Source organism: Equus caballus, chromosome 17 (assembly GCF_041296265.1).
Source record: "Equus caballus isolate H_3958 breed thoroughbred chromosome 17, TB-T2T, whole genome shotgun sequence".
In the NCBI taxonomy this organism is placed as follows: Eukaryota; Metazoa; Chordata; class Mammalia; order Perissodactyla; family Equidae; genus Equus; species Equus caballus.
The window spans coordinates 77,608,946-77,633,957 of NC_091700.1; the positions used below are offsets into that span (position 1 = coordinate 77,608,946).

At 34.2% G+C, this 25,012-nt stretch overlaps 1 protein-coding gene across 2 annotated transcripts; it reads right to left on the reverse strand.

Annotated features, from left to right (window-relative positions):
- Positions 1-18,047: 18,047 nt before the first annotated feature.
- On the reverse strand, positions 18,048-24,792 carry SLITRK6 (SLIT and NTRK like family member 6). Of its 2 annotated transcripts, XM_005601178.4 has the most exons (2): positions 24,176-24,792; positions 18,048-21,807 (listed from the first exon to the last, which is right to left on the reverse strand). In XM_005601178.4, the coding sequence occupies exon 2, from the start codon at positions 21,782-21,784 to the stop codon at positions 19,262-19,264; it is 2,523 nt and encodes an 840-aa protein (XP_005601235.1). In that variant the 5' UTR covers positions 21,785-21,807; positions 24,176-24,792; the 3' UTR covers positions 18,048-19,261. The 2 variants fall into 2 exon arrangements, with proteins under 2 accessions (XP_005601235.1, NP_001243999.1); NM_001257070.1 differs by lacking the exon at positions 24,176-24,792 and having other exon boundaries at positions 19,262-21,784.
- Positions 24,793-25,012: the final 220 nt, after the last annotated feature.

Consider the following 25,012-nt stretch of genomic DNA (forward strand, 5'->3'; position numbering starts at 1 on the left):
ATCATTTCTTTTGTTGTGCAGATGCTTTTTAGTTTGATGGAATCCCATTTGTCTATTTTTGCTTTTGTAACCTGTGTTTTGTGGTGTCATATCTATGAAATCGTTATGAAGAACAATGTTATACATCTTTTCTCCTATTGGTTCATCTAGGAGTTTTACAGTTTCAGGACTTACAGTAAAGTCTTTAATTTAGTTTGAGTTGATTTTTGTGTATGGTGCATGATAAGGGTGCAATTTCTTTCTTTTGCATGTAGATATCCAGTTTTCCCACGACCAATATGCAGGTTGCAAAAGAATTAAAAATAGAACTACCATATGATCCAGCTAGATATTTATCCAAGAGAATTGAAATCAGGATCTTGAAGAGATATTAGTACTTTCATGTTCATTGCAGCACTATTTACAATAGCCAAGATGTGGAAACAACCTAAATGTCCAGCAATAGATGAATGGATGAAGAAATGTGGTATGAGCGTACAATACAATATTATTCAGGCTTAAAAAAGAAGGAATTCTGCAGTGCGTGACAGTATGGATGAACCTTGAGGTTACTAAGCTAGGTGAAAAAGCCCGTCACAGGAGGACGAATACTGAATAGTTCCACTTATGTGAAGTATCTAAAATAGTTAAACTCACAAAAGCAGAGTAAAATAGTGGTTGCCAGGAGATGGAGGAAGGGGGAAATAGAAAGTTGCTGATCAGTGGACATAAAGTATCAGTTAAGTAAGATGGATAATTTCTAGAGATCTGCTTTACAACATTTTTCTTATAATTAACGATACTGTATTGTGCACTTAAAAATATATTAGGAGAGTAGATTTACTGTTAAATGTTCCCAGCACTGTAACGTTTTTTAAAATGTATCTTTGTATATAATGTACTAATCAAACATTCCAAGAGAATATTTATATTTCTTTTATCCAGTAATTAGACTTTGGAATGTAGAGTATACATGATAATAGTAACAAATTCCTATTACTTCTTAATAAGTTAATAAGAAAATAAACTAGTGATAGTATCAAATCCAGATTATTTCTTAGTGAATTAGTACAAAGACTTGTCCAATGATTAAAGAATATTTAGAATATAGATTTTCAACAGCATTGATATGCAAAAGGAAAATCAGTGATCTCAGGTAATAGAGGTTGACAAAGATAAAAAATTATCTATTATATAATCTTTGATATATGTTTGAGTTCCTATCTTACATACACTCCTCTGCTAAATGTGGGAATACAAGGAAATATAAAATATACCTCCTGACATCAAAGTCTTTCCAATCTAATGACAGAGACTGGATAATGACAAGAGACATAAACAATAATAAAAGAAAATATATACTAGTGTCTAATGAAGGTTATTGGGGATATTGAGAGGGAACTCATTGAGAAGGGAGGTTGTGGGTTTTTAGAGATGAAAGTAATAGCATAAACCAAAGATGCAATATGCAAATGTGCATGAAATGTTCAGGGGAAAATCTATAGGTAATTTTTCCTGAAGAACACATTGTAGAGAGGGGATAATCAGAGAACATCTGGGAAGTTGGGAGGGGTTAGTTTTTGAGTCTCTGAATACAATGTAAAATAAATTATTCATTAGTATGTGTTTAAATTTTAAGAAATGTTGAAAACATTTGGATTAACTCCTTCATCATATATAGTGTAATTTTCTATAAATGGTCACAAAGTGGTTTGGGAATTATGCTGATCTACTACCACTCATCACCATGTTCCAAATTTATTGAGAAGTCTAATACAAAAATTACCCCTTAACCTACGATTATTTTTCTGAGTTGTCCTATCTTTCTTCATCAGACAAGTTACCACCTAAATTCTGTATAGTCTACAGACTGTTCAATTTCCTAAATCATATCTCTTTCTTATGTCTCCCCCATATTCCTAGTAATTATCTCTTTTATTCAGAATCATTTACCTAAATCCAGTATATTCATTTTTCTCCCATTTCCAGAAACTTCCCCTGATTCTACAGCTTTACCCCAGTGCTTCCAGTTGCGGTCTATGGATCGCCTGCTCCATGATCATTGGGTGAAAATGTCCATTCACTACTTGCAATTGTTATTAATACTAAAGTTTGAAAGTCAGCGGCGTAGAATAAAATACTTGTACAAAATTAATCACAGCTGGTTATGTGTTTTGGTTGATGAGCTAAGTTTCTCTTATAAAATGAAATGCTATTGGAAGAAAACAATCTTGATATTTTTAAAACATTTTATACTCAATAATGCTTAACCCTACAATTTGTGTTCAGTAAGTTGGGCTAGATTTATTGAACTGACATGATTCAATTATATTTTATAATCAAACTTTCACATCCCTGGAAATACTTCGTCGGGAGATACCTATAGAAACATAATTTCTGTTTCATAAACACTCTTCCAATTTCTGATCTAGCCATGTTTTAAAATCAACTAGCCTTTTTGATATATAAAGGCATGCTTTTTTTCAAGGCAAATGGTTACATTGCATTTATTATCTCAGTTTAGTCATGATTTAGGGACATGTTAGAATGTTCCTAAGTTCTTCTTAAAGGAATTCTGGTCATTGAGTATAAAGGAATTATTTGAATGGATGCTGATGTTGAAATCCAGGTCAGGACCCCCAACTCTTGCTAAGATGGTGACCCTGTCACAAACAGAGCTTCCCAACAGTGCCACCCAGGCTTCCTTTATACACACGCTGGATATGTAGGCTTCTAAGTGCCCAGGAGAGAACTGCTTTAATGTATGTGTGAGGAATATCTCAACAAGGGAGTAAATGCACAATCATCTCCTATGTTATTGCCTCCAATAGTGCTAATTGTTTGACATCATGCAAAGCTTGTATTCGTAAGTGCTGATCACTTCAGTCACTATTGACCAAACACCAGCTTTAATAGTGAAACAGAAACGGAAAAACCTATCTAGACAAGTACTATAGTGATCTAACAGTGAAGAAAGTCTTGCTTAAATCAAATAGAAATGAGATAGAATAGCTTGTGCCAGATGTGGAAATTACTTAAGAGTTTTGCTTTGATTTCAGAATTAAAAAAATAAAATATAAGAGGCTTTAAATCTTGTTGTTTATCATAGCAGTGATCAAAATGGAGGTTTCTTTATAAGCTCCCCTCAAATAAAAGGTATTGTAGCCTGTAATCTTTAATATTAGATTAGAATACCATTTTTAATGAACTGTAACATTTTCAAAGTTATTAAAACAGTTAAAATTCTTATTTTGGATTTTATCAAGTTACGACATATTTTTCGTCTTTCACAAATATTAGTTCCTTTTGAATAAACTATACACTTTCCACCATCTGGTCAGTATTTTTAGATATTGTTTTCTAAACCAAGCCAGATATCTCCACAAAGCTGTTTAAAAAAGGATGATTCATTTGAAAATGTTCACAGGTTAATTACTTGAATGTTTCTACTTCCTTTCTAACCAACCTCCTTTTATCAACTCTGGATAAGGGAGAAATGTGAGGAGACCAAACAAAGCGGTCAATGGAAGTTTTATTAGCAGCTAAGATTTTTGTCTTTGTTTATAAAATTGATATTATGAACTAAAATTAAATTTAAGGGAACAGACTTACTTAATCTAACAATATTATTTCTTGTCAAAATAATGAAGATTGGAAGCTTTTTCAATACTATAGATCACTTATAATCAATTTGTGAGATTATTAAATTATTACTAAATATTACATTATTTAAACATTCAGTGAATTAAATCCTGGCTCCAAATGATGATTTTTGAAAAGATAATGGGAAAATTTTGGAAATTCCATAGAAATGTGTGGAGGAATTTCTAACTCTCATCCCCATTTTTCATGAGACTTTCTGAGTAATTTAAGCAATATACGTTATTGTCCCTTTGCTTGTTCTTTTAGATTTTTAAATTTCCCACCTCTAATTAGCATAGTCATGACTGGGAAATGAAGTATTCTTAGAAATCTGCAACCTCTGGGAATTATATACATGTCGTTCTTCCCAACCAAGACACTACACTCTATTCATTTCATTTTTCTAACCAATTACTGTTCTCTGAATGAGATCTACAGAGAAGATTCTCACATATCTTCACGTATCAGTTCATAACTTCTCTCAGCTTGTAATTGAGTCACAAAAGGTTGAGTTTTCAGTAATTTTTGAGAGCTCCAACAATTAAATGCTTTTATTTTTATTCTATTGATGTTTTATCACTAGAAGTATGCGTGACTCATACCCTAGAGAAAAGGGTAACAAATAATGCTTTTGAAAGGACTAAATATCCTGAGAGAAACACTAGCCCTAGATCAATACGTTTCCTTTGAATTTAATACTAATTACACAATTATGTGTCATTGCATTATTATTTTATTAAGCTCCAAAGCAAAAAAGACTATTATCAGAGAAGCTAATTTTCAAGTGAAAAGGTCAAGGTCATTTGTAATTATTTTCCTTTAGAATTCCATTCCTCCAGGGTTAAAAAAAAAAGTGTATTGCAGAGGGAAAAATCAGTAAAGAAACTCAAATATAGTGTGCTCCTTTAATCTGGAACTTCACAGAGAATGGTGGTAGGAGTACAGAAAAGGCAGTATGAACTTAAACAAAGGCAACAGGAAATTGTTTGGTGAACTATGATCCTGTCGTAAAGCTGAAGTCTAATCGCATCCGGATATGTTACGAGATACAGATTTGGACATTACTTCATCTTGAATCCTTTAGGAATCAATGGTGGTGTGTTTTTGGACCTGTGAACAGCATGAACATAACCTTGAAACTCTATTTTGAGATTATTTTACAATGCCTTTATACGTTAGCAACACATACATCAATGTGCATTATTGCTAGAAGCTTCATTTTTTAATGTGCCATCCCTAGAAATGCTGAGACTAACATTTTACAAAATACCGGCATTGTGAGTCATTACATTCCCTATTTGGATGATTATGTATTTCATGATTATATAACTCAATATGAGAGCTAGGAAGAAAATCACTCCTTGTAATTTAGGAATCAGGTATTTCCAGTCTTTTTGGCATTATATACATTAACAGCACCCGGTGCTTTAGCATCTTCAGTGGGAGTAGTTTTCTATTGGAAAGCAAACACATTCCTAAAACACAAAGTGTAGCATTCCTGAAGAGTGACTTCTTTTCTCGTATTAGTCTCACGTTACTCTCATATATGTCTCATATTCTTTCCAAATTGTGAATATATTATCTGATTTCCATCTGAATATATACCAAAGAGATGCACTATAAAGAAATGTATTTGTCATATGAATCCAGATGAAACAAAAAGATACAAGATTTTATTTGAAAATAACATGCTATTTAAAAAGCATAGGGGCCAGCCCTGTGGCCTAGTGGTTAAGATTGGCACACTCCACTTTCACAGCATGGGTTCATTTTCTTGGTGCAGACCTACACCACTGGCCAGAGGCCATGCTGTGGCACCAACCTTGGTTAAATTTATTCCTAGGTACTTTATTCTTTTAGTTGAGTTTGTAAATGGAATTGTATGCTTGAGTTCTCTTTCTGTAAGTTCATTATTAGAGTATAGAAAAGCAACTGATTTTTGTAAGTTGATTTTTACCCTGAAGCTTTACTATAGTTGTTAATTACTTCTATTAGTTTTCAGATGGATTCTTTGGGTTTTTCCATATATAAGATCATGTGGTCTGCAAACAGCAAGAGTTTCACTCCTGCACTCCCTATTTGGATTCCTTTTATTCCTTTCTCTTGTCTAATTGCTCTGGCCAAAACCTCCAGTACTACGTTGAATAAGAGTGATGATAGTGGGCATCCATGTCTTGTTCCTGCTCTCAGGGGGATGGCGTTCAGTTTTTGCCCATTGAGTATGATGATGGCTGTGGGTTTGTCATATATGGCCTTTATTATGTTGAGGTAGTTCCCTTCTGTCCCCATTTTGTTCAGTTTTTATCATAAATGGCTGTTGGATCTTGTCAAATGCTTTCTCTGCATCTATTGAGATGATCATGTGGTTTTTATTCTTCAATTTGTTGATGTGGTGTATCACGTTGATTGATTTGTGGATGTTGAACCGTCCCTGTGTCACTGGTATAAATCCCACTTGATCATATCCCACTTGAACCATCCCTGTGTCCCTGGTATAATTCCCACTTGATCCTTTTGATGTATTGCTGAATTTGGGTTGCCCGTATTTCGTTGAGGATTTCTTTGTCTGTGTTCATGAGCAATATTTTATCCACAAAGATCCTATTCCAAAATAAAGTCATATTCTGGTGTTCTGGGTGGATATTAATTTTGGAGGACATTATACAACCCACTATAGGATCCATACAAGCATTTCTTCAAATAGTAAAAATAATTTTATTTAAAATTGTATGTAAATTATTTAGCATATTGGCATATATAAATATTTACATATATGAATATATATTTTATATATTTAATATCATAAAAATATGGCTTTTTAATTTTTATGATAAGGATATAGAAGTAAAATGACTGTTGATAAAAATACATTTAATTTTTTCTATACTATTTCTATTGTTCTGTATGATTTTGGGTAGAAATTACCTAGTTGAACTAAGTTAGACTTCTTTTCTGATTCAGAGTTGTATTATTTTTACTTTTACAAATTTTTATTTCTATGAAGAAGTAGTGAACTGTTTTGAGTAAGAGCACAGATTCTAAAGCTCAGCACACCTCAGGCAAAATCCAGATATTATCACTTTCTACATAAGCAAGTTTGGTGTCTAAATTTCCTAGTGTGCAAAATGGGAATAGTACATTTCCTACTTCAGAGCATTATTATATGGATCAAATCATTTAACACACATAAGTCCTTAAAACTGTACCTGGCTTAAAGTCAGAATCCCAAAATTGTTAGCTGTTATTATTACTGGTAATAGAAATCTTATATCCAAACAGCATTTATTGATGTATACTCTAGAGCTCAACTTTTAAGTTTCCTAAAACAAAAAAATGTTGAGAATATTATATAAAACCAAAGGAAAAAGTGATGACACATTACTGTGTTATTCTCAAATTACTCAAAGGATAACTACAGGCAGATTTTTGCATCCAAAGCTATTTTTTAAAAATCTAACACAAATGCAGTTACTAAGCCACAGAAGAGTGATAAGGTGTCCTGCCACATGTTCTTCCAAACATACCCATTGGCATTGCAGGGATAGAACAGCTGTCGCTAGAAGCAGGAATAGTCTGCTACTACCCAAAAATGAGAGCATCAGCCTTGCAATGTGAACAACAATTTCACATTTCCGTGACTCAGAATCAATGCCTAATAAGCAAAGGAAGGTTTGTAGGCAATAATGTGTGCTAAACCAAGAGATTATATTAAGATTATTGGCCATATTTTATAAAATCTCAGAAATAAAAGGGACAGCAGAACTCATCCAACTTTTTATCACTAATTCAAGACACGCTGCTGAAGTAGTTTTGTCCTATTGTTTACCAGTGTTTGGTTGAATATCTCCAGTAGAGGAGAGCACTCTGCCAATTGCATTTTAGAAAATTCTAATTACTACAGAATATATTCTTTTTTTTGCCCATACGCATATAATGTCCCCTCAGTACTGTCATATTAAAGGTCACAAAATTAAGGTTGATGTATTAAGGGTGACAGTGATTCTCACACAAAAAGTCTAATTTCAGTTGAATTACAAGGACAGAATCTGATATGACAATTAATAGAAATAAACATACATTTAAAGCTTTTATTCATGTATAAGATTGGCTAAATCAGACCCAGGGTTTTGTTGTTGTTGTTGTAAGAAAAGTATTTAAGAGATTTAAATGACTGCAAGCATGATATCAGTCAAAATTAACTAAGCACATTAGATGCATCTGTAGAATTTTAGCTTGTACTTGAAGGGTAATCATATTTTGCAGTGGCCAGATAAAATTCAACCTGCGTTGTTAATAGGTAGATTTCAAGAAACGCATTAGCAAATTGCAAGATTTACAGAAAAGATCTATCAAGTAAAAGACCTATACATATACATATACACACGTATACACACATCTATGGTGTATATGCATGTACTGAATATATATAAATATGTATGCATAATGACAAATATATATGTTATGACATATATAATGACAATATATGTAATTAGTTATACATATATATTATATACACTTTTACTAGGTAAAGGATGATATGAGAATGAATAAAAACAGATAAAATGGTCTCCTTTAAATATATAATTAGCTATTATGTAGAAAACAAATGAAGTTAACAGTTAGACATGTTAAGGAGGAATGCTGGAGTTGAAAGCATGATAGGAATTTCTAACAATTATAGCCAGTGAACTCTCAATAGTAGTTAAAAATGAATATTTATATGCTGCTGAATTATTTACAAAATCCCTTCACATAGAGTGCCTCAATGAATCTTCAAAAATCTTTCAATTATTGGAACATTATTATTCTTTTCCATTTTACAAACAAAAGATACTCAATTCAGAGAATTTAAGTGCTTTCCTTAAATTTACCAAAATCTCTTCCCTTTTCCACTACCACAGTACAATACCATCTCTAAACTTTCCTGAAAATGTACAAGCAGAGGAAATTGCTTTGTATTTGTTAATAATCCATAAAATCACCTGAGAAAAGTAAGTTGTTATTTCCATTATGAAAAATCTGTGACTGATACAGGTTTAAATAAATGGCTCAAAAAGTTGCACAGCAGACAACTGAGATTGAATTGGAACTTGTATTGTTCTGGCCCTGAAGCAAATGTTCTTTCCACATAATCCCAGTGTCACATTATCATAATTTTGTAGAGAGAATTGATTGACTTAGATATACCTAGACTTGATATTCTTGGAGTACCCATTCACTCATATTGCTAAATATATCATTTTGTAATTATATAGCAGCTCAGGAATATTGAATTTAATTATTGAACTGATCGAGTTATCAGTGATCCAGACACATCTTACAGACGGGAAGTTTTTAGTTCACTGACATGAGCAAAAAATAGTACATTGGTTGAAAATAGGTTGAAACGCTGCAGTACAAGAGGAGGTTTCAGAAAGTGTTCAAAATTTGATGATCCAAGTTTCTTCAGTACTATTGTGGCTGTACAAGGCATATGTTTTTAACTGAATATTCTCAAAAAACTTATCTTTTGAAGAACTAGGTCAAATATTTGGGGATTGAATTTACAATTTGGCTATAATTTGGCTTTCTCCTTCCAAAGTGTCTTCTTTGCACTCTTGAAATGGCTGCTTTATAATTTTATCTGGAATTCCACATATTAAAGCTTCATATGGTTTTTCAATTGAAAAACTTCCTAAAACAGTCATGGCTTAGTGTAGCTTTAATCATGGGAACTTTCATTTTGCTTTGTTTTGTTTAATTTGGAGATGATAGCAACAATGCTAAGAGGAAAATCAATCCACTTGGGTAGAAAAACAGAAGACTAAAATGCATGGCCCAAGGGACTGCAGAGGATGATTCCTCATGGAGCTCCAGCAAGCATTTGGCTACTGGAGGTTAATAATAACATGATGGGTAGGGGAAAGAAGCATCGAGGATGGAAAAGGACCAAGAAAACAGAGGCAGGAACGGAAAAAAAATCACCTTTATTTATTCTGTAAAACTCCATCTCCTAATTCTCTAATCACACCCTCTTATAAGTTGATTGCTATAAACTCTTCCTACTCCATTTTCTTTTGTTTCAGTATCACTTAAGAATTGCTCCACAGGGATCACTGAATCTGAAACTAGATAGATTAGTTTTAGCATTCCTACATCTTCAGAGGCAGACATCAGTAAAAGACATAGGCTTCAAAAAGTGGCAGAAGGTCTATTTTCACAGTGTGTGAGAGCTGTGAGAGCTGTGGAGGCGGAGACCTAATAACCAACAAGAATGTGCTGCATGATGGGAATGCCATTGGCTGCCAAGCCACAGGATGGAGGACAGAGTGAAGTTGTGACTATTTGTACAGCATAATGTGGGGCAGGTTGAGAAACATGACCTCCTGCTTAATGAGGGTGCGTGAGCTTTCCTGAGAGTAGTCTTTATGGATGGGTCTCTGCAGAAAATGAGAACAGACAGCTGAGTTAAAAATCCAGAGGTGCCGGCGTGGTGGCGTAGCGAAGTTCGCAGTTTCTCTTTGACGGCCTGAGGTTCGCTGGTTTGGATCCCAGGTGCTGACCTATGCACCACTTGTCAAGCCATGCTGTGGCAGCTGTCCCACATATAAAGTAGAGGAAAATAGGCATGGATGTTAGCTCAGGGCCAGTCTTCCACAGCAAAAAGGAGGAAGAATGGCAGCAGATGTTAGCTCAGGGCTAATCTTCCTCAAAAAGAAAAAAAGTAAAAGTAAAAAAAAAAGGAGAAAAAAAATTCAGAGGAATCAGGAAATATATATTACAAAAGAAAACCAAGCTTTACATTATGAAGAAAACTTTATATTGTTAATTCTTAATTACCTATATTGATCAAATTAAAAAATTAGGCAAATTTATTCATATGCTTTCATGTATATCATTAATATAATGTTGAAAGTTTGTATTTCGATGATGAAGAGTCGTTATTGAAGCATCCACTAGTTTCTGAAGTACATATGTTTCTCAATAAATTTTTTTTAATTGAATAAAGTGTCAACAAACATATGGAGACTTCGGATCTTTCAAATTTCAAAGATTACTATTTATATCAATGATAGCTTTAAGGCATGACTAGAAGCTAAACAAACATATTCACAATTAAAACAATATGATAAGTGTGATGAAAGAGTATGACATTTGCAAATGTACACAGTGTAGTATTTGCCCCAATCGAATGAAATGTTATCCACACTTTAAAACTTTTTTCTAAAACCGTTGAGAGATGAGGCATGATAAGGTATAGAAACAGAAATTTTTTCCAAGTCATGGAAATCTGAACTTGACCACTACTACGTGTGTGATTCAGGGCAATTTAACTTTCTGAGCTTCATTGCCTTCATAGGTAAAATGAGAACAATAGTATTACTTGCAGGTTTGCTATGAAGAGTAAGCTGAGTATATCCAAGGCATCTGCAAGTAGGTATAGGTGTCTTGTAGGCAAACACTAAATTTTAGCTATCTTTATCATTTATATAAACTCATGGGTATAATGCAGACCTTATAAAGGACGACTGCTAAGAAAAGTCCAACTAAGCTCATTGTTTTATATTCACATTCAACACACTTGTAGCTTCAGGTAATTCCGATCCAATGATACTAATCTTTATAATGTGACATTTTTGTGTCTTATATGTTATGCTCTGTCAGACATGCAGTAATGTGTAGTATTAATGGCACTCAAGTATTAAATATGACTAAAATGAATTATATTGTAAATAAACAATCAGTTTTTAAATTGTATGTGATTTAAAAAACCCATCATATTGTCTTTTCAACAAATTGACATCCACAGGCCAAAAAGTGAATCTAGATTCAAACTTTACATCCATCACAAAAATTAACTCAAAATGGATCATAGGTCTAAATATAATGTGCAAACTATCAAACTCCTAGAACAGAACATAGAAGAAAATCTAGGTGACCTTGAATGTGGAGATGACTTTATAGATACCACTAAAGGCATGATCCATAAAAGAAATAATTGATAAACTGGATTTCATTAAAACTGAAAACTTCTGCTCTGTGACATGTGCTGTCAAGAGAATGAGAAGACAAGCCACAGACTAGAAGAAATATTTGCTGAAGAAATATTTGCTAAAGGTATATCTGATAAAGGCCAGTTATCCAAAATATACCAAGAACTCTTAAAACTCAACAACAAGAAAACAAACAACCTGATTAAAAAATGAACCAAATTGCTTAACAGACACCCGACCAATGGAGATATACAGATGACAAAAAAGCACATGAAAAGATGCTCCACATCATATGACAACAGGGAAATATAAATTAAAACAACAATGAGACACCACTACAAGCCTGTTAGAATGGCCAAAATCTGGAACACTGACAACACGAAATGCTGGCAGAGATGTGGAGCAACAGGAACTCTCATTCATTGTTGGTGGGAATGCAAAATGTGGTAGCCACATTAGAAGATGGCTTGGTGGTTTCTTACTAAAGTAAACACACTCTTACTATATGATCCAGCAATTGGGCTCCTTGGTATTCACCCAAATGAGTTGAAAACTTATGTCCACATAAAAACCTACACATGGATGTTTATAGCAGCTTTATTCATAATTGCCCAAACTTGGAAGCAACCATAATATTCTTCAGTAGGTGAGTGGATAAATAAACCATGACACATCAAGACAATGAAATATTATTCAGTGCAAAAAGGAGATGAGATATTAAGCCATGAAAAGAGATGGAGAAATCTTTAATGCATATTACTAAGTGAAAGAAGCCAATCTGAAAAGACTATGTACTGTATGATTTCAACCATATGACATTCTGGAAAAGGCAAAACTATGGAGACAGCAAAAAGATCAGTGGTTGCCAGGAAGGGATGAATTAGACAAAACACAGGGGGTTTATGGAGAAGTGAAAATATGCTGTTTGATACTATAATGGTGAATACACATCATTACACATTTGTCAAACTCAAAGAATGTAGAGCATCCACAGTGAATCTTAATGTAAACTATGGAGTTTGGGTGATAATTAGGTATCCATGTAGATTTACCAATTGTAATAACTGTACCACTCTGGTGGGGAATATTGATAGTACAGGTAGCTAGGCTTCTCTGGGGAGAGCAAGTATACAGAGACTCTATATTTTCTCATAAGTTTTGCTATGAACCTACAACTGCTCTGAAAACAAAGTTTGCTTAAAAAGAAAAAGAAATCCCTCCTATTGTAAAACTATCTTTCTAGGATTTAAATGATATATTCATTAAAATAATGATCTTTATTTTAACATATAAGTGATATCATGGAAATGAAGTGACTTCAGGTAGAGGTCTTAAAAAATGGAATAATGAAGGGGCCAGCCAGGGGCTATAGTGGGTAAGTTCCTGTGCTCCGCCTTTGTGGCCCAGGGTTCACTGGTTCAGATCCCGGGTGCGGACCTACACACTACTTATCAAGCCATACTGTGGCAGGTATCCCATGTATAAAATAGAGGAAGATGGGCACAGATGTTAGCTCAGGGCCGATCTTCTTCAGCAAAAAGAGGAGCATTGATGGCGGATGGTAGCTCAGGGCTAATCTTCCTAAAAAAGAAATGGAATAATGAAAATATCTGATACCATAATCTCTATATGTATGATAACTCTAACACACTTAAATTACATATCGTTTATGCATGAAGTTTTAAATCAATGCAATATCATAAGAACTATCCATGTTATATTTTCTTTGCCAGTGTTGGAGTCTATGAAACAGAACAGAAATCAAATTCTTAATAAATTGTGTTTGAAAATTATAGAGTATTGATAAATAGTAATTAATTATTCTGAGTTTTTAAAAAATCTGACACAATGGGTTTCTATCACATGTATGTGTTGTCCAATTCACTAAATCAGTCAGCTTTTTTCTACCTGTATCTAATATGTGTTTATATATCATTTTGAATAATTTAGAATTATGAAACCCATGTCCAACATTACTCAAATGTCTAATTTTTCTTTCCATAAAATAGTAAACGAAGAGTATCCTATGTAAACACAGAAGCAAAGTACGTGAAACACAAGACAAACGTTTTCTGAGATTCCATCTGGCCTGTAAATACTCATGATTGTGGCAGACAGTCTAGAGAAGACCACTCCCCTGAAAATAAAACAAAACAAAATAAAACAACAAGAATAAAACAGAGTTCCAATGCTGGCCTTTTTACTCTTAACAGTTACATAACATAAGGTAAATTTCTTACCTCCTTCGTTTGTAAAATGAGAAAATTAGAATAGACAAACTCGAAAGTTTATGATGTGCTGATATCTGGGAATTGTGTTGGCTGTATATAACACAATGTATTCTTCAACTATGTCCTTTTTAAGCCAAAATACTTAGAATGCAAGGAATAGGTCCAAAGTATGTCTAGGAAAGTCTTAATTGGTGAAATCATATGTAGCATTTAAACTGATCCTTCTCTTTTAGAGTCATAAATCCTCTGAACTTTATTGTTAATCGTCTTGTTCTCATCTTATTCAACCATGTATTAATATATTAATTTATGACAGTATAAATCATACAAACGTAGTAATGGAGACTTATATGTCTTTGGATTGCTTACAACACCAAGTAATGGGATGGAAATACAATTAACATCCATTCACTAATGATGATTCATCACTGAAAACACCAGGAATTTAAAATTGAGCATGTTCATTCTGACAGCAAAATGACTCATTTTGTATGTACCTCTGTTCAAGAACTATATACACCAAATATGAAGACATGACAATTAAATGCCCTGAGATTTTACACAAGTGACTCAAAATACATTACTCATTCACAGATAACCAATTTTCTCACAGGTAGAAACTTAGAGGTATAAGAGGCAAAAATTATTTGTGGAAGGTCAGGCTTTCTGCTTTCCATGTTTTAAAATTCTGAAATAAAAGTACTCTATTCAAAAAATGTACAATTTTAAATAATTTTAATTGGAAATACATGCTTGTTTGTATGCATGTGCATGTGTGTGTGCAAATCATTGTCTTGAATTGTTCCCATTCTTCATTCACTATTCTACTGAAAAACATTTACTAACAGGAGAGTATTTGTCTGTTTGTTAACGCTTTTAAAGCAGCTAGAAGAGGATTCTACATCTGGCAGCTTTCTCTGTGTTACATAAACATGAAAATAGATGTATATATATAATAAATATAAATTCATCTTTAAAAAACTAGACGTGTTCCATAAAATGGTGTTTATTTCCTTATGACAGAAATTTGTTAAACAATATAATTTTAATAATATAATTGTCATAATTCAATGATAAGCAGCTATTACATTCTCTTTTTTATTTGAGATATTATTATGGTTATAAACCTCAGGAAATGTTTGGGTGAATATCTATGTTTCAGGATGTATAAACTGAAAAGGAATATTGTATTTTTGTGTGTGTGTGTGAGGAAGATTGGCCCTAAGCTCACATCTGTTGCTAATCTTCCTTTTTATGCTTGATGACGATTGTTGCTGAACTAACATCTGCGCCAGTCGTCCTCTATTTTATGTGGGACGCCACCACAGTGTGGCTTGACAAGCTGTGCTAAGTCTGTGCCTGGAGTCCGAAGCTGTGAACCCTGGAGCACCGAAGTGGAGTGCACAAGCTTAACCACGGTGCCACCAGGCTGGCTCCAGGAATACTGTATTTTTAATCCCTTATCCATTGCTCATCAAAGGGATCATTGTTGATATTGTTATCTAGATATAGGACCATTCCTCCTGAGAAAGACTTGTAATTGCCTTCTTTCCTATCATAAAAGATTGTCCTTTTGTGATACCCCATCTTCTCAAGAAGAAAACTGTAGCCATTCATGCCTGTATCACAAAAGGGTTGATGGAAAAGAAATAGAGGAATTCTCAAATTCATTGTAAAACCATTTTCCAATTACCGGAACATCCAAACTGCTCTTCCCAAATACTCAGCATTTTATGCAGATAGATAACTTTCTTTTCATGTAGAGAACAGTCTCCTCCAATTATAATTATGTCTTATTAAATGTGGAGCACTTTGTTGAGCTTTCTTAGGTATTCGTTTATATTAAAAAAACCCACTTTATTATCAAACAATTCTTCAAATTAGTAGTATTCCCCTTCTTTTAAGAGTTCTTTTGATTATACATCTATTAGTTATCATAGAAGAACAAATACAAAATATATTACATGTATATTATGACTATCACATATCTATCCATCATCTATCTATCTCATCTATATTTGGTTATCTTTATTGTTATTTGATACAAACCATTATTTTAAAAAGTTGCATTTTAATGAGAAGGAGGTACTCATATTTTCTTCAATCCTGGATCAAAGCTTAAGCCTTTTAAATTAATTGAGTCAAAGCATCAAGGCAGCTTAATGGCTGCCTAGATGTTACTTCAATTTACTTACTATTAGAGCAACAAGGAAAGGCTTTCTCCCCTCCACAATATAAGAGATTGATTCAAGAGGGAGAACCAGCATCATTGACATGATCCTTTCTTATATAGACTGTAAAATTTCCATCTCAGTGTGGAGGTTACTGGAGGTATCTGAAGAAAAATGTCATAAGTATTTTCATACTAATTTAGTGAAAAATGATTTGCTAATGATTAATACTATTTGTGTCAACAGATTGACAGAATTAAGCAGGTTTGATCCAGTAGGATTATACACTAGTATCACAGTATTATAAAAATTCAAGATTCAGACATCCTGCACTGATATGCAATGAGTGAAATGTAACTTCCGTTTAAATTTTTTTAAAAACTAGTATAATTAAAAATCTAATTTTTTTAGAATGCCCAGGTACATGTGAATAAGGCTGAAGATACTGAATTAGGACTTAGGACTCTGAATCTAACAATTATTTGCAGAAAGAGACCACATTGGCCACTTAGGTAAATAATCAAACAGAGAATATAATATAAATTATTCTTTAGTGGGAGAGAGAAGAAATAGGAAATGCAGGTAAAATAACCAAAGTTCTGAGGGATTATCATAGGTCACAGACCTGTTAAGACTTAAAGACCATTGCTAACTTTCTCAATTCTCAATTATTTCTTATAGGGAAACAAATCGCTTAAGTAAGATTTCATCATGAATGAAACATTTAAGCCTTTAAAATCTCTTACTCTTTGGACACCATAATTATTTCTACCTCATTATAAGTTATATCCAGACTCTCACAGGCTTTTAGTCCTGGGATTGTATTTAATTCTGGGGGATGTATTTACATGACTTCATAAACAACTTTGTTCAGTCTTGATTATAAGCAGAAAAATGAACATTGTTACTTTAAGCAGTTAACAATGAATAAATATTTTAAAAAAATATTTCCTCCACCCAAAAGAGAAGAATGTTCCTGAGGACATGTCTCTGTCTGTATTCATGGATTCATGCCAAGGGTCCTCCAGGCATGGGAAATTCTTAAGTCTTTCTAATATCTATATGTGCTTGATTAGAATCAGAAAATATTGGCAGATACCCTACTGAGCAGGAGAAGTGCAATAACATGAATTCATTTCTTGCTTTGCTTATTTTGTCTTTAGAATGCAGCCATTACAATCACGCTTTGGAGGGTTCCTGTTCATTTACTACTAATTATGGTGCTGAATATTTTCTAGTGGATAAATACATAAAGTATTCCATATGCACACAAATTTCCCTTTAGTAAGTATTACCTAAAAAAAAAATAATTCCCTTCTTTGTCCTTTCCAACCTTGGAAATTAATGGAGAAATTTCTGTTCAGTGAACCTTTTAATACATAATTTTTTATTGTTTTCTATTAATATGTGCAATGATTTAAAAGAAAACCTAGTGACATGGTTTCATAATAGACTTATAATTAGCCTTTATACCACGCAGCAGAGGCCCCTACTGATTTTATCAATGGGAAGGCTTCTCATTCAAGATCAAAGAAATAATGCATGTTTTGCTAGTAGTACAGACAGTTGAGTATTGGAAACCAAAATATTTAAGAGAACACTCAGGAATCACTAAAATAGTGTTAAACCAATTAAAGTAAGTCCTTCCTAATAGGAAATATGTTTCCTTCCTAACCCTGTGCATGGATCTGTGTGGTGTTCAGAAAACAGAACTAAATTACCTAGATTAATTCCATTTTGCCATGTGAAAATCTGCTATATAATTGATTCTATAATCAGAAAGAAGAAAAATAAATCATTTCTATTTATATTGAGTGGGAAAGTGATTTGCTGGAAAGGGAACACTACCAGTTAGACGTTAAGTTTGGCTCTGTGTCAATCATACTTAGACATTGAATGGCCTTTTTGCACATGGTGAACAGGATGCTTTTGTGTGGGCAAGAACAAACAGAAATCTCCTTTTGCGTGTGTGTGTGTGTGTGTGGGTGTGCACGCACGTGTATATGTTAATCCTGACTTACTGAATTACAGATCAGACTAATTGAAGAAAGCACATTTAAAAAGAGGATTTTTATTTTAATTTTATTGTAGTGAGCAATATTTTTAATTTTCTTGAAAGGCACCCAAGAATAATTACCTTTGTGAAACAAAAATATACAAAACTGTACAGAATAAATAGTTCATAGAAATCTAGCTATACTTTCTCGTAAAATAAAGCTACATTGTCCCACTCTTGAGGCAACTCAAACCACTTACCCTTATGTGTGCCTTTTGCTACTAATTTACGGCAACTATCAGTATACATCAATAAAAATAAAATAATCTTTCCTATTTGATTTACACCTGTGAATTATTACTTGCCACAGAAACATATTTCTATCATAGTATTCAAATTTACAAAGGACTGATTCTATGAAAGAAATCAAACTGAATAGATGCACTAATCATATTTACAGCTGAATATCAGTAGCATTTTTAAAATATTTCAAGGATAAGAATTAAACTTTGAGCACAAATGACATACCTTAGTTCACAGCAGCATTGACAATAGGATTGTCCACACAAAATGTGCAGAAAAACCAAAAAATTTGCTTATTCATTCCACTTGAACTATTAATCATTCTTATTTTTAAATTCAGAAAGCATAGTAGCGGTGGCATTTTTTTAACCCTCAAATGTTCAAAGTTGTGGGCCACTCATAGCCTATATAATTTGACCTTCCATTTTTTTATTTACTATCACTATTTGTAATTTTTAAGTTCCAGTTCCTTTTACCTTTATTGCAAGAAAATTAGGCATATCCGACAATGTACCTTTTTGCAGTACATATACTGGTTATAGAAGCAATATATTCCTTATGTGTTATAACTACATATACAGGTATAATTCTTAAATGGCAAAATCCAATTCTACTTAGTCGATGGGTAAAGCAATTCAAGAAAATAAGAGTTGCTTAAATATCAGACTCTTTTAGATGTGCAAGAGGACTTCCATGAAACACTTTTAAGTATGTGGGCAGATATTACTGTAATCCTTGAATGATTTACATGCAAGGATTATTGTATTGGGGACAGACAAAATTGCCTGAAGACAATCTAATGGCTTCTCCCAGTGATCCCTGAGTTTCTTTTTCTTCTTTTTTTCCCATAGGACTACTGCTGTGCTTAAGTTCTGATTGATGCCACACTTACATAAGGCACTTATTTACAAGGTTGGGACTAAGACAGAATCACAGCATTTGTGCGAAAGCCCTCAAACTCTCCATCTATGTTTGCTGCTCCAGGACTTCTAAGTAGTCAGGTTCAGCATGTAAGTTAGCTTTGAGCTCAAAATACTCATTTTTAGTCTGTTCCACCAATACCTTCCTCGGCCTTGAGTACATTAATGTCTCCATTAATTTTAGCTCTTCGTGAGCTCCCGGATACTGTACCTCCACATCAGGCTGGAGTTGAGCAATGTTTTTCCTTAGGTATTCTGTGATTCCCAGTTGCTGAAGTTCCCTCTCTTTCTCTAAAATGTTCCTATATAATGAACTGGCATCCTGGAAGGTTAAAAATTCTGTTGATTGGTCTGTGGTTTTATACTTCCTGTTCGACCCTGTGAGTGGTGAATGATTTTCCCGTTCTAAAAGACTTCTTTGGAGGTGCTTTGCATCACTCCCCTCTTTCTCATTCCTTTCTTCTTCCTCTTCTAAATGCTTTGGGCCAAAGGATGGACTTCTATAAACATGAACCATGGGGCTCACCATGTGCTGCTCGTAGAGTGAGGCGCTGGGCCTTTCAGTAGTGTGGTGAGTTGTTTTATGACCGTACATGCTGTATTGAAGATGCACGGGACTGTTATCTCTCATCTGCTCTTCTGCTTGTTTCTTTTTGTATCTCCTCCTGCGGTGGAGAACGAGAACCACTATCCCTGCAGCACAGAACACAATCGTTATGAATACAATCAGCAGTCCTAAGATTAAAACAGATAGTGGTACAGCATCGCTAAGCGATCTTAAAATAGTATCCGCTGTTGTTGTGGCTGTAGGAGTACTGACGATTATGTAACTAGTCTGAGTTGGCAAGGATGGGTTATTGACCAAACCTGGGCAAAGAAGTTCACTATTTAGTGCTTTTAATTCCTTTCTGTCTAGGTGCTCTGGAGAAGTGCAGAGGACGTCATCTGTCACTGTGTTCTTACTTAATTTTTGTATCCATTGCTGCAATCCAACCAGGTCACAGGAGCAATCCCAGGGGTTGTCCTCAAGGTCAATCTGGGTCAATAAATCAAGGTCATCCAAGATATTACTTACAGGTAGATGGGTAAATTGGTTTGTTTTCAGGTTTATCCTCGTTAGGGGAACCCCTGAAAAAATATGTGGTGGTAAAACTTGTAAGAGGTTATTATTTAAATAGAGGACTTTAAGTTTAGGCATTGGACTGAAGGTTCCTGGTAGTATTTCCTTAACTGCATTGTATTCAAGATATAAGTACTCAAGACTGTGGAGACCAAGGAACATGCCTCCACTTAATTTGGTCAGATGGTTACCATTTAAGTAGAGCTTTTGTAATCTTGTTAGATTCATAAATGATCCTTCTTCAAGCACCTCAATACGATTGTTTCCCAGGTGAAGCATTTCCAAGGTGAAGTATTCCACTAGATCAGACTTCATTAATGTATGAATAATATTCCCAGCTAGAATGAGCTTTCTAGGATTTTGCGGAGGAGGTTTTAGATCTGATAAGCTTTCAATATTGCGTTCTTGACAGTGTATTAGAAGTCCTGATGGAGACAGTACTTTGCAGTTACAAGGAATAGGACAGTAGGGTCCTGGAAGTTGAGTGGATGGCTTTGTGATATAAGGTATCAAACCTGGTGCTTTAGTGGGTGGTTTTAAAAGGGATGTAGTCTTGGTTGACATACGACTACCACTGATTGAAGACGTTACTGTGAGATGTAACGACCCTGAAGGATCCTCGTGTTCTTCAAATTCTGGTGGAGTGGGGCAAATCGATTCTGTTTTCAGTCGGCTCAGAATGCTTCCTTTGAGAAATTCAGGGCTGTTGCACACAACGTCACCGATGACACACTGTGGAGGCATGTTTTCCAACCAAATCTTTAGCTGTATCAAGTCACAATTGCAGGCCCATTTATTGTCCTCCAACTGGAGATCCAATATTCGGCCAATGTGTTCTAAAAACCCAACGTAAGGCAATGTTTGCAACTGATTTCCACGAAGATCTAGATGAGTTAAAGGAACAAATCGAAATATATTTGGAGGAAGACTCTCAATAGCATTGTCATTTAAAATTAACACTTTAAGTCTGTTGAGCTTGCTAAAGGCACTTGGTTCAATCACCGTAATAAAATTGTTATCTGCTTGTAGGAATTCCAGGTTTTCCAGTCCATGGAAGGTGTCCTCTTTAAGAATTTCTAATGAGTTGTGATTGATATGAAGTTGCTTAAGAAGGCCAAGGCCGTTAAATGCACCGGTCTCAATATCTGCAATATTGTTAAATCCAAGGTGTATTGAGATAGCATTGGTGAGCCCAGAAAAGTCATTTGTGTGAAGCATCGTCAAGCCATTATTTAATAAATTTAAGTGGAAATGTCGCGATGGTGGCACACTTATTTGGGATAACTTCTGGATACCTTTTTCTTCACAATTTATTAGCATCGTGCCGTCTTTTTCCTCACAGTTGCAGAGAGAATCACAGGAACCTCCGGCTGAGGACTTTGGAGACTGGGACTGTGAAGATATACAGGCAAGGAGACATGAGAAGAAGAGATGAGTCCACAGCTTCATGTTGTTGCGTGATGGATCTGACTCTGTAAAACAAAATGCAATAGCAACGGGCTTTAGTGGAGAGGAGCAGGGAGGGAATGAAGCTGACACTTTCAAAGTGATAGGTTTTCCTCTAAAAAGGAAAATATTGATTACTCTGAAAATGTGAATATTTTGCTGCATGGACATTTTCGTTTATTTTTTTCAAATACTGTAACGGGCAAGTTGATTTTACTTTTAACCTGCTTTGTGACCAAAATATAAAATTTAGGTCAAGGAGAATTTAAAATATTAAATCACTTTTTATTCACATCTGTCAAATAAACTATGTAATAGATGGAGACAGATATTGGCTAAATGGACCATTGATAATCTGATATGATGCAAAGGTGTTTATTCAAGAAAACCCTGATTTAGTTTACCTCAAAGAGGAGGAATCTAAGGCTGAAGGATTACAGTAAGAGACAAACATGTAGATATTAGCCAGAAGCAGAGATAACTGTTGGGAATGCAAAAATGATAGAAAGAATGTATGTATGTATGCATGCATTATGCATTTCCTTTATTCATTTTTATTTTTGAACTGGATATCATAATGTAACATCTAATAACTTTGTGTTTAACCTACTTTGATTTTGGCTTAAGACACTTACTAATTTCATTATTTACTTAAAAACCTTGTGAAAAATATGTCTCTGACCCTGTTGTAATAAAGTGGAGTGCTATAAAAAGAATTTTGTCTTAACTATGCTGTCCAGGGCAGTTGTATAAACCTAATCATATTACATATATATGATTAAGAGTACCCCTTCAAATTTCACTTGAGTCACACTTTATATTGAATTTTTAGAGGTAAGATATATCCTGCTACTGTTTAATTCCTCTGTTATGAATAAGGTTAATGGCATAGAAACAAAACAAGAAAAAATTATCTTTAACCTGCATTTCCAGCTATTCTAAAAGAAAAAGCAATGCCACATATAAACTTCTAGCAAATGACTTCCAAATGAGGTCTTAAAACAAGCTTTAGGGCACTGAATGTCATCACATAATTAAGCGTTTGATCTCCTTTATTATCAGGCTTAAAGTCACAAGCAATGAACTCTGAAAAAAACTGCACCATACTAAAATATTTGAGGATATCTCTAATCTGCTAAATAAAAAACGATGGTTAGGATAACGACATCACATACTCCAACTCCTTAAAAATTTAAGACAGGCATCCGAAACAGCAATTTTTAAAAAGATTCTGAGATGACAGCAATGACAAGGTAAATACATATAACTCTAATGGTCTCTAATTTTATTCCCTTCCTCTAAATAATGCACCTTAAACTTATACAAACTAAATTGAAAGGTAAACAAACACCACATCTTAAAACTATTCAACTTTTCGAAATGGTAACTGCTTTCATTTTTCTGGATGGAATGTGAACGGTAACTTTGAATCTAATTAAAATTCACAATCAGATAAAACATCCCAGAACACAATCAATAATCCTGAAAATAAACTTTCATTCTGTGAAAACACACTGTTTCATGGAAAACGTGGATAGTATGAAGTTTCTGACAGGCAAAAGAAAACCAAACCAAACCAAACAATATAGTGCCTTTCTACATGAAGGAAAAGTTACCAGACGCAACGTTTCCATAGGGAAATAGTTTGATTTTAACCATCTCTGAGAGCTGTGCTCAGAATCAAGCAGCTTGTAGTCAGAATCTTCAACTTGTGGATTAGCTTCCACAAACCCTGAAAGTGCTTCTCCATACATTACAGAGAAAGAATATTACTCATTTCACCAGGCATAGCATCTTGAGAAAATAGTAAATAACTTCCAGAAGCCAACCTGTCAGTATTTTATTCATCTTACATGCATTTTATGCTCTTCATATTATCCTGGGAAACAGTTTCTAATCTTTTCAGAAATACACACAAATTTGAAGAGTGCTTTCATATTGACAACGTCTGATACAGTGTTAAAGAGGTCAAAAATCTTCATTTACATATTTTCAGAAAACGTATTTTCAAGTCAGAAAATAATAAAACTAGTGTACAAAATATAAAGAATCTTTTAATATTCTGCTTATATTTTAAATTCAACAATGGCGTTTGAAAATGATCTTTCCTTCAGAAAGCACACATATTTAGTTTCCAATAACAAACTGCATGCTGTCAAAGAAATAGTGGCACATTATTTTGTTTGTTCTTCTCTACAGCCAGCTGTTAGACTAAATATCTGCTGCTCAGAGAAAACAGGCGTCTCTATAACCTTAGTTGTGCCAGTGAACAAGAATGAAACTAGATATCCTTTAAGGCAAAGTTATTTTTTTTTAACGGGGCAAACATAAATTCAATCGCCTTAGGATAATGCAAAAACAGGTATCAGAAAAACCTGGAAACATTCATCTTACCTGTAAAGCAGAGACTCTTCCTGACGTTATCTGTAACGCACAGCTGGAAGAGATGTTCAAAGTAAATTCGGTTTCTTTAATAAACGAGAAAACACCAACCACCACGTACTTTCTTCTCAAATATCACTTTTTGGCAAGTCCCATTGCTTCATAAAGTTAAAACCTTTGGTCAAAGACAAAATGCTGAGCATTTCATTGAAAATATTTCGAGCAGAGTGCATACTAGATCATCCTGAAGCAGTTGTCCTTTTTTCCCCCAATTAAAATTCACAGCATACTTCACAGCTGTGCTGACTTTTCTGCATATAGTTAACCATTTGCAAGCTGCTGAATGCAGTAAATAAACAAGATGTTTCACAGAGCTGGGATTGATCACTCTTGCTTTCTTAGGTTGTAGATTGGAGCTGCAGCAATGTTCTCTTTCCTCCCTTTCTAGTCTTTCTTGTTAGCTCAGTTTGTTATTAGTCAGATTGCCAAGGGCTGGGAGGTAGGCGTAAATAGACTTCTTGGCTTTTGACTCAGCCTTTAAGCCCTTCCCCATCACAGCGCTTTAATCTGCCAGTGTCATTTAACACAAGAGACAGCTCCACCTTGGGACTGCTCAACTCCTCCTTTTTCTGCAAATGGTCTTTCCACTCCCCTTTTATACCAAATACAGTGCAAGTGGATTTTGATGGAAATAAGTACATGTCATTTTAAATGTTTAGTAATATGTGGTGTTATATAGCAAGCTAAAAAAATACATTGTTTTCAATCCTCATCTAGCACAGTTCTGCACTATTTGCGTACATGTGTAGAAAACCTGCAAGCAACTGTAGTATAGTCGCTTTAGGTTTT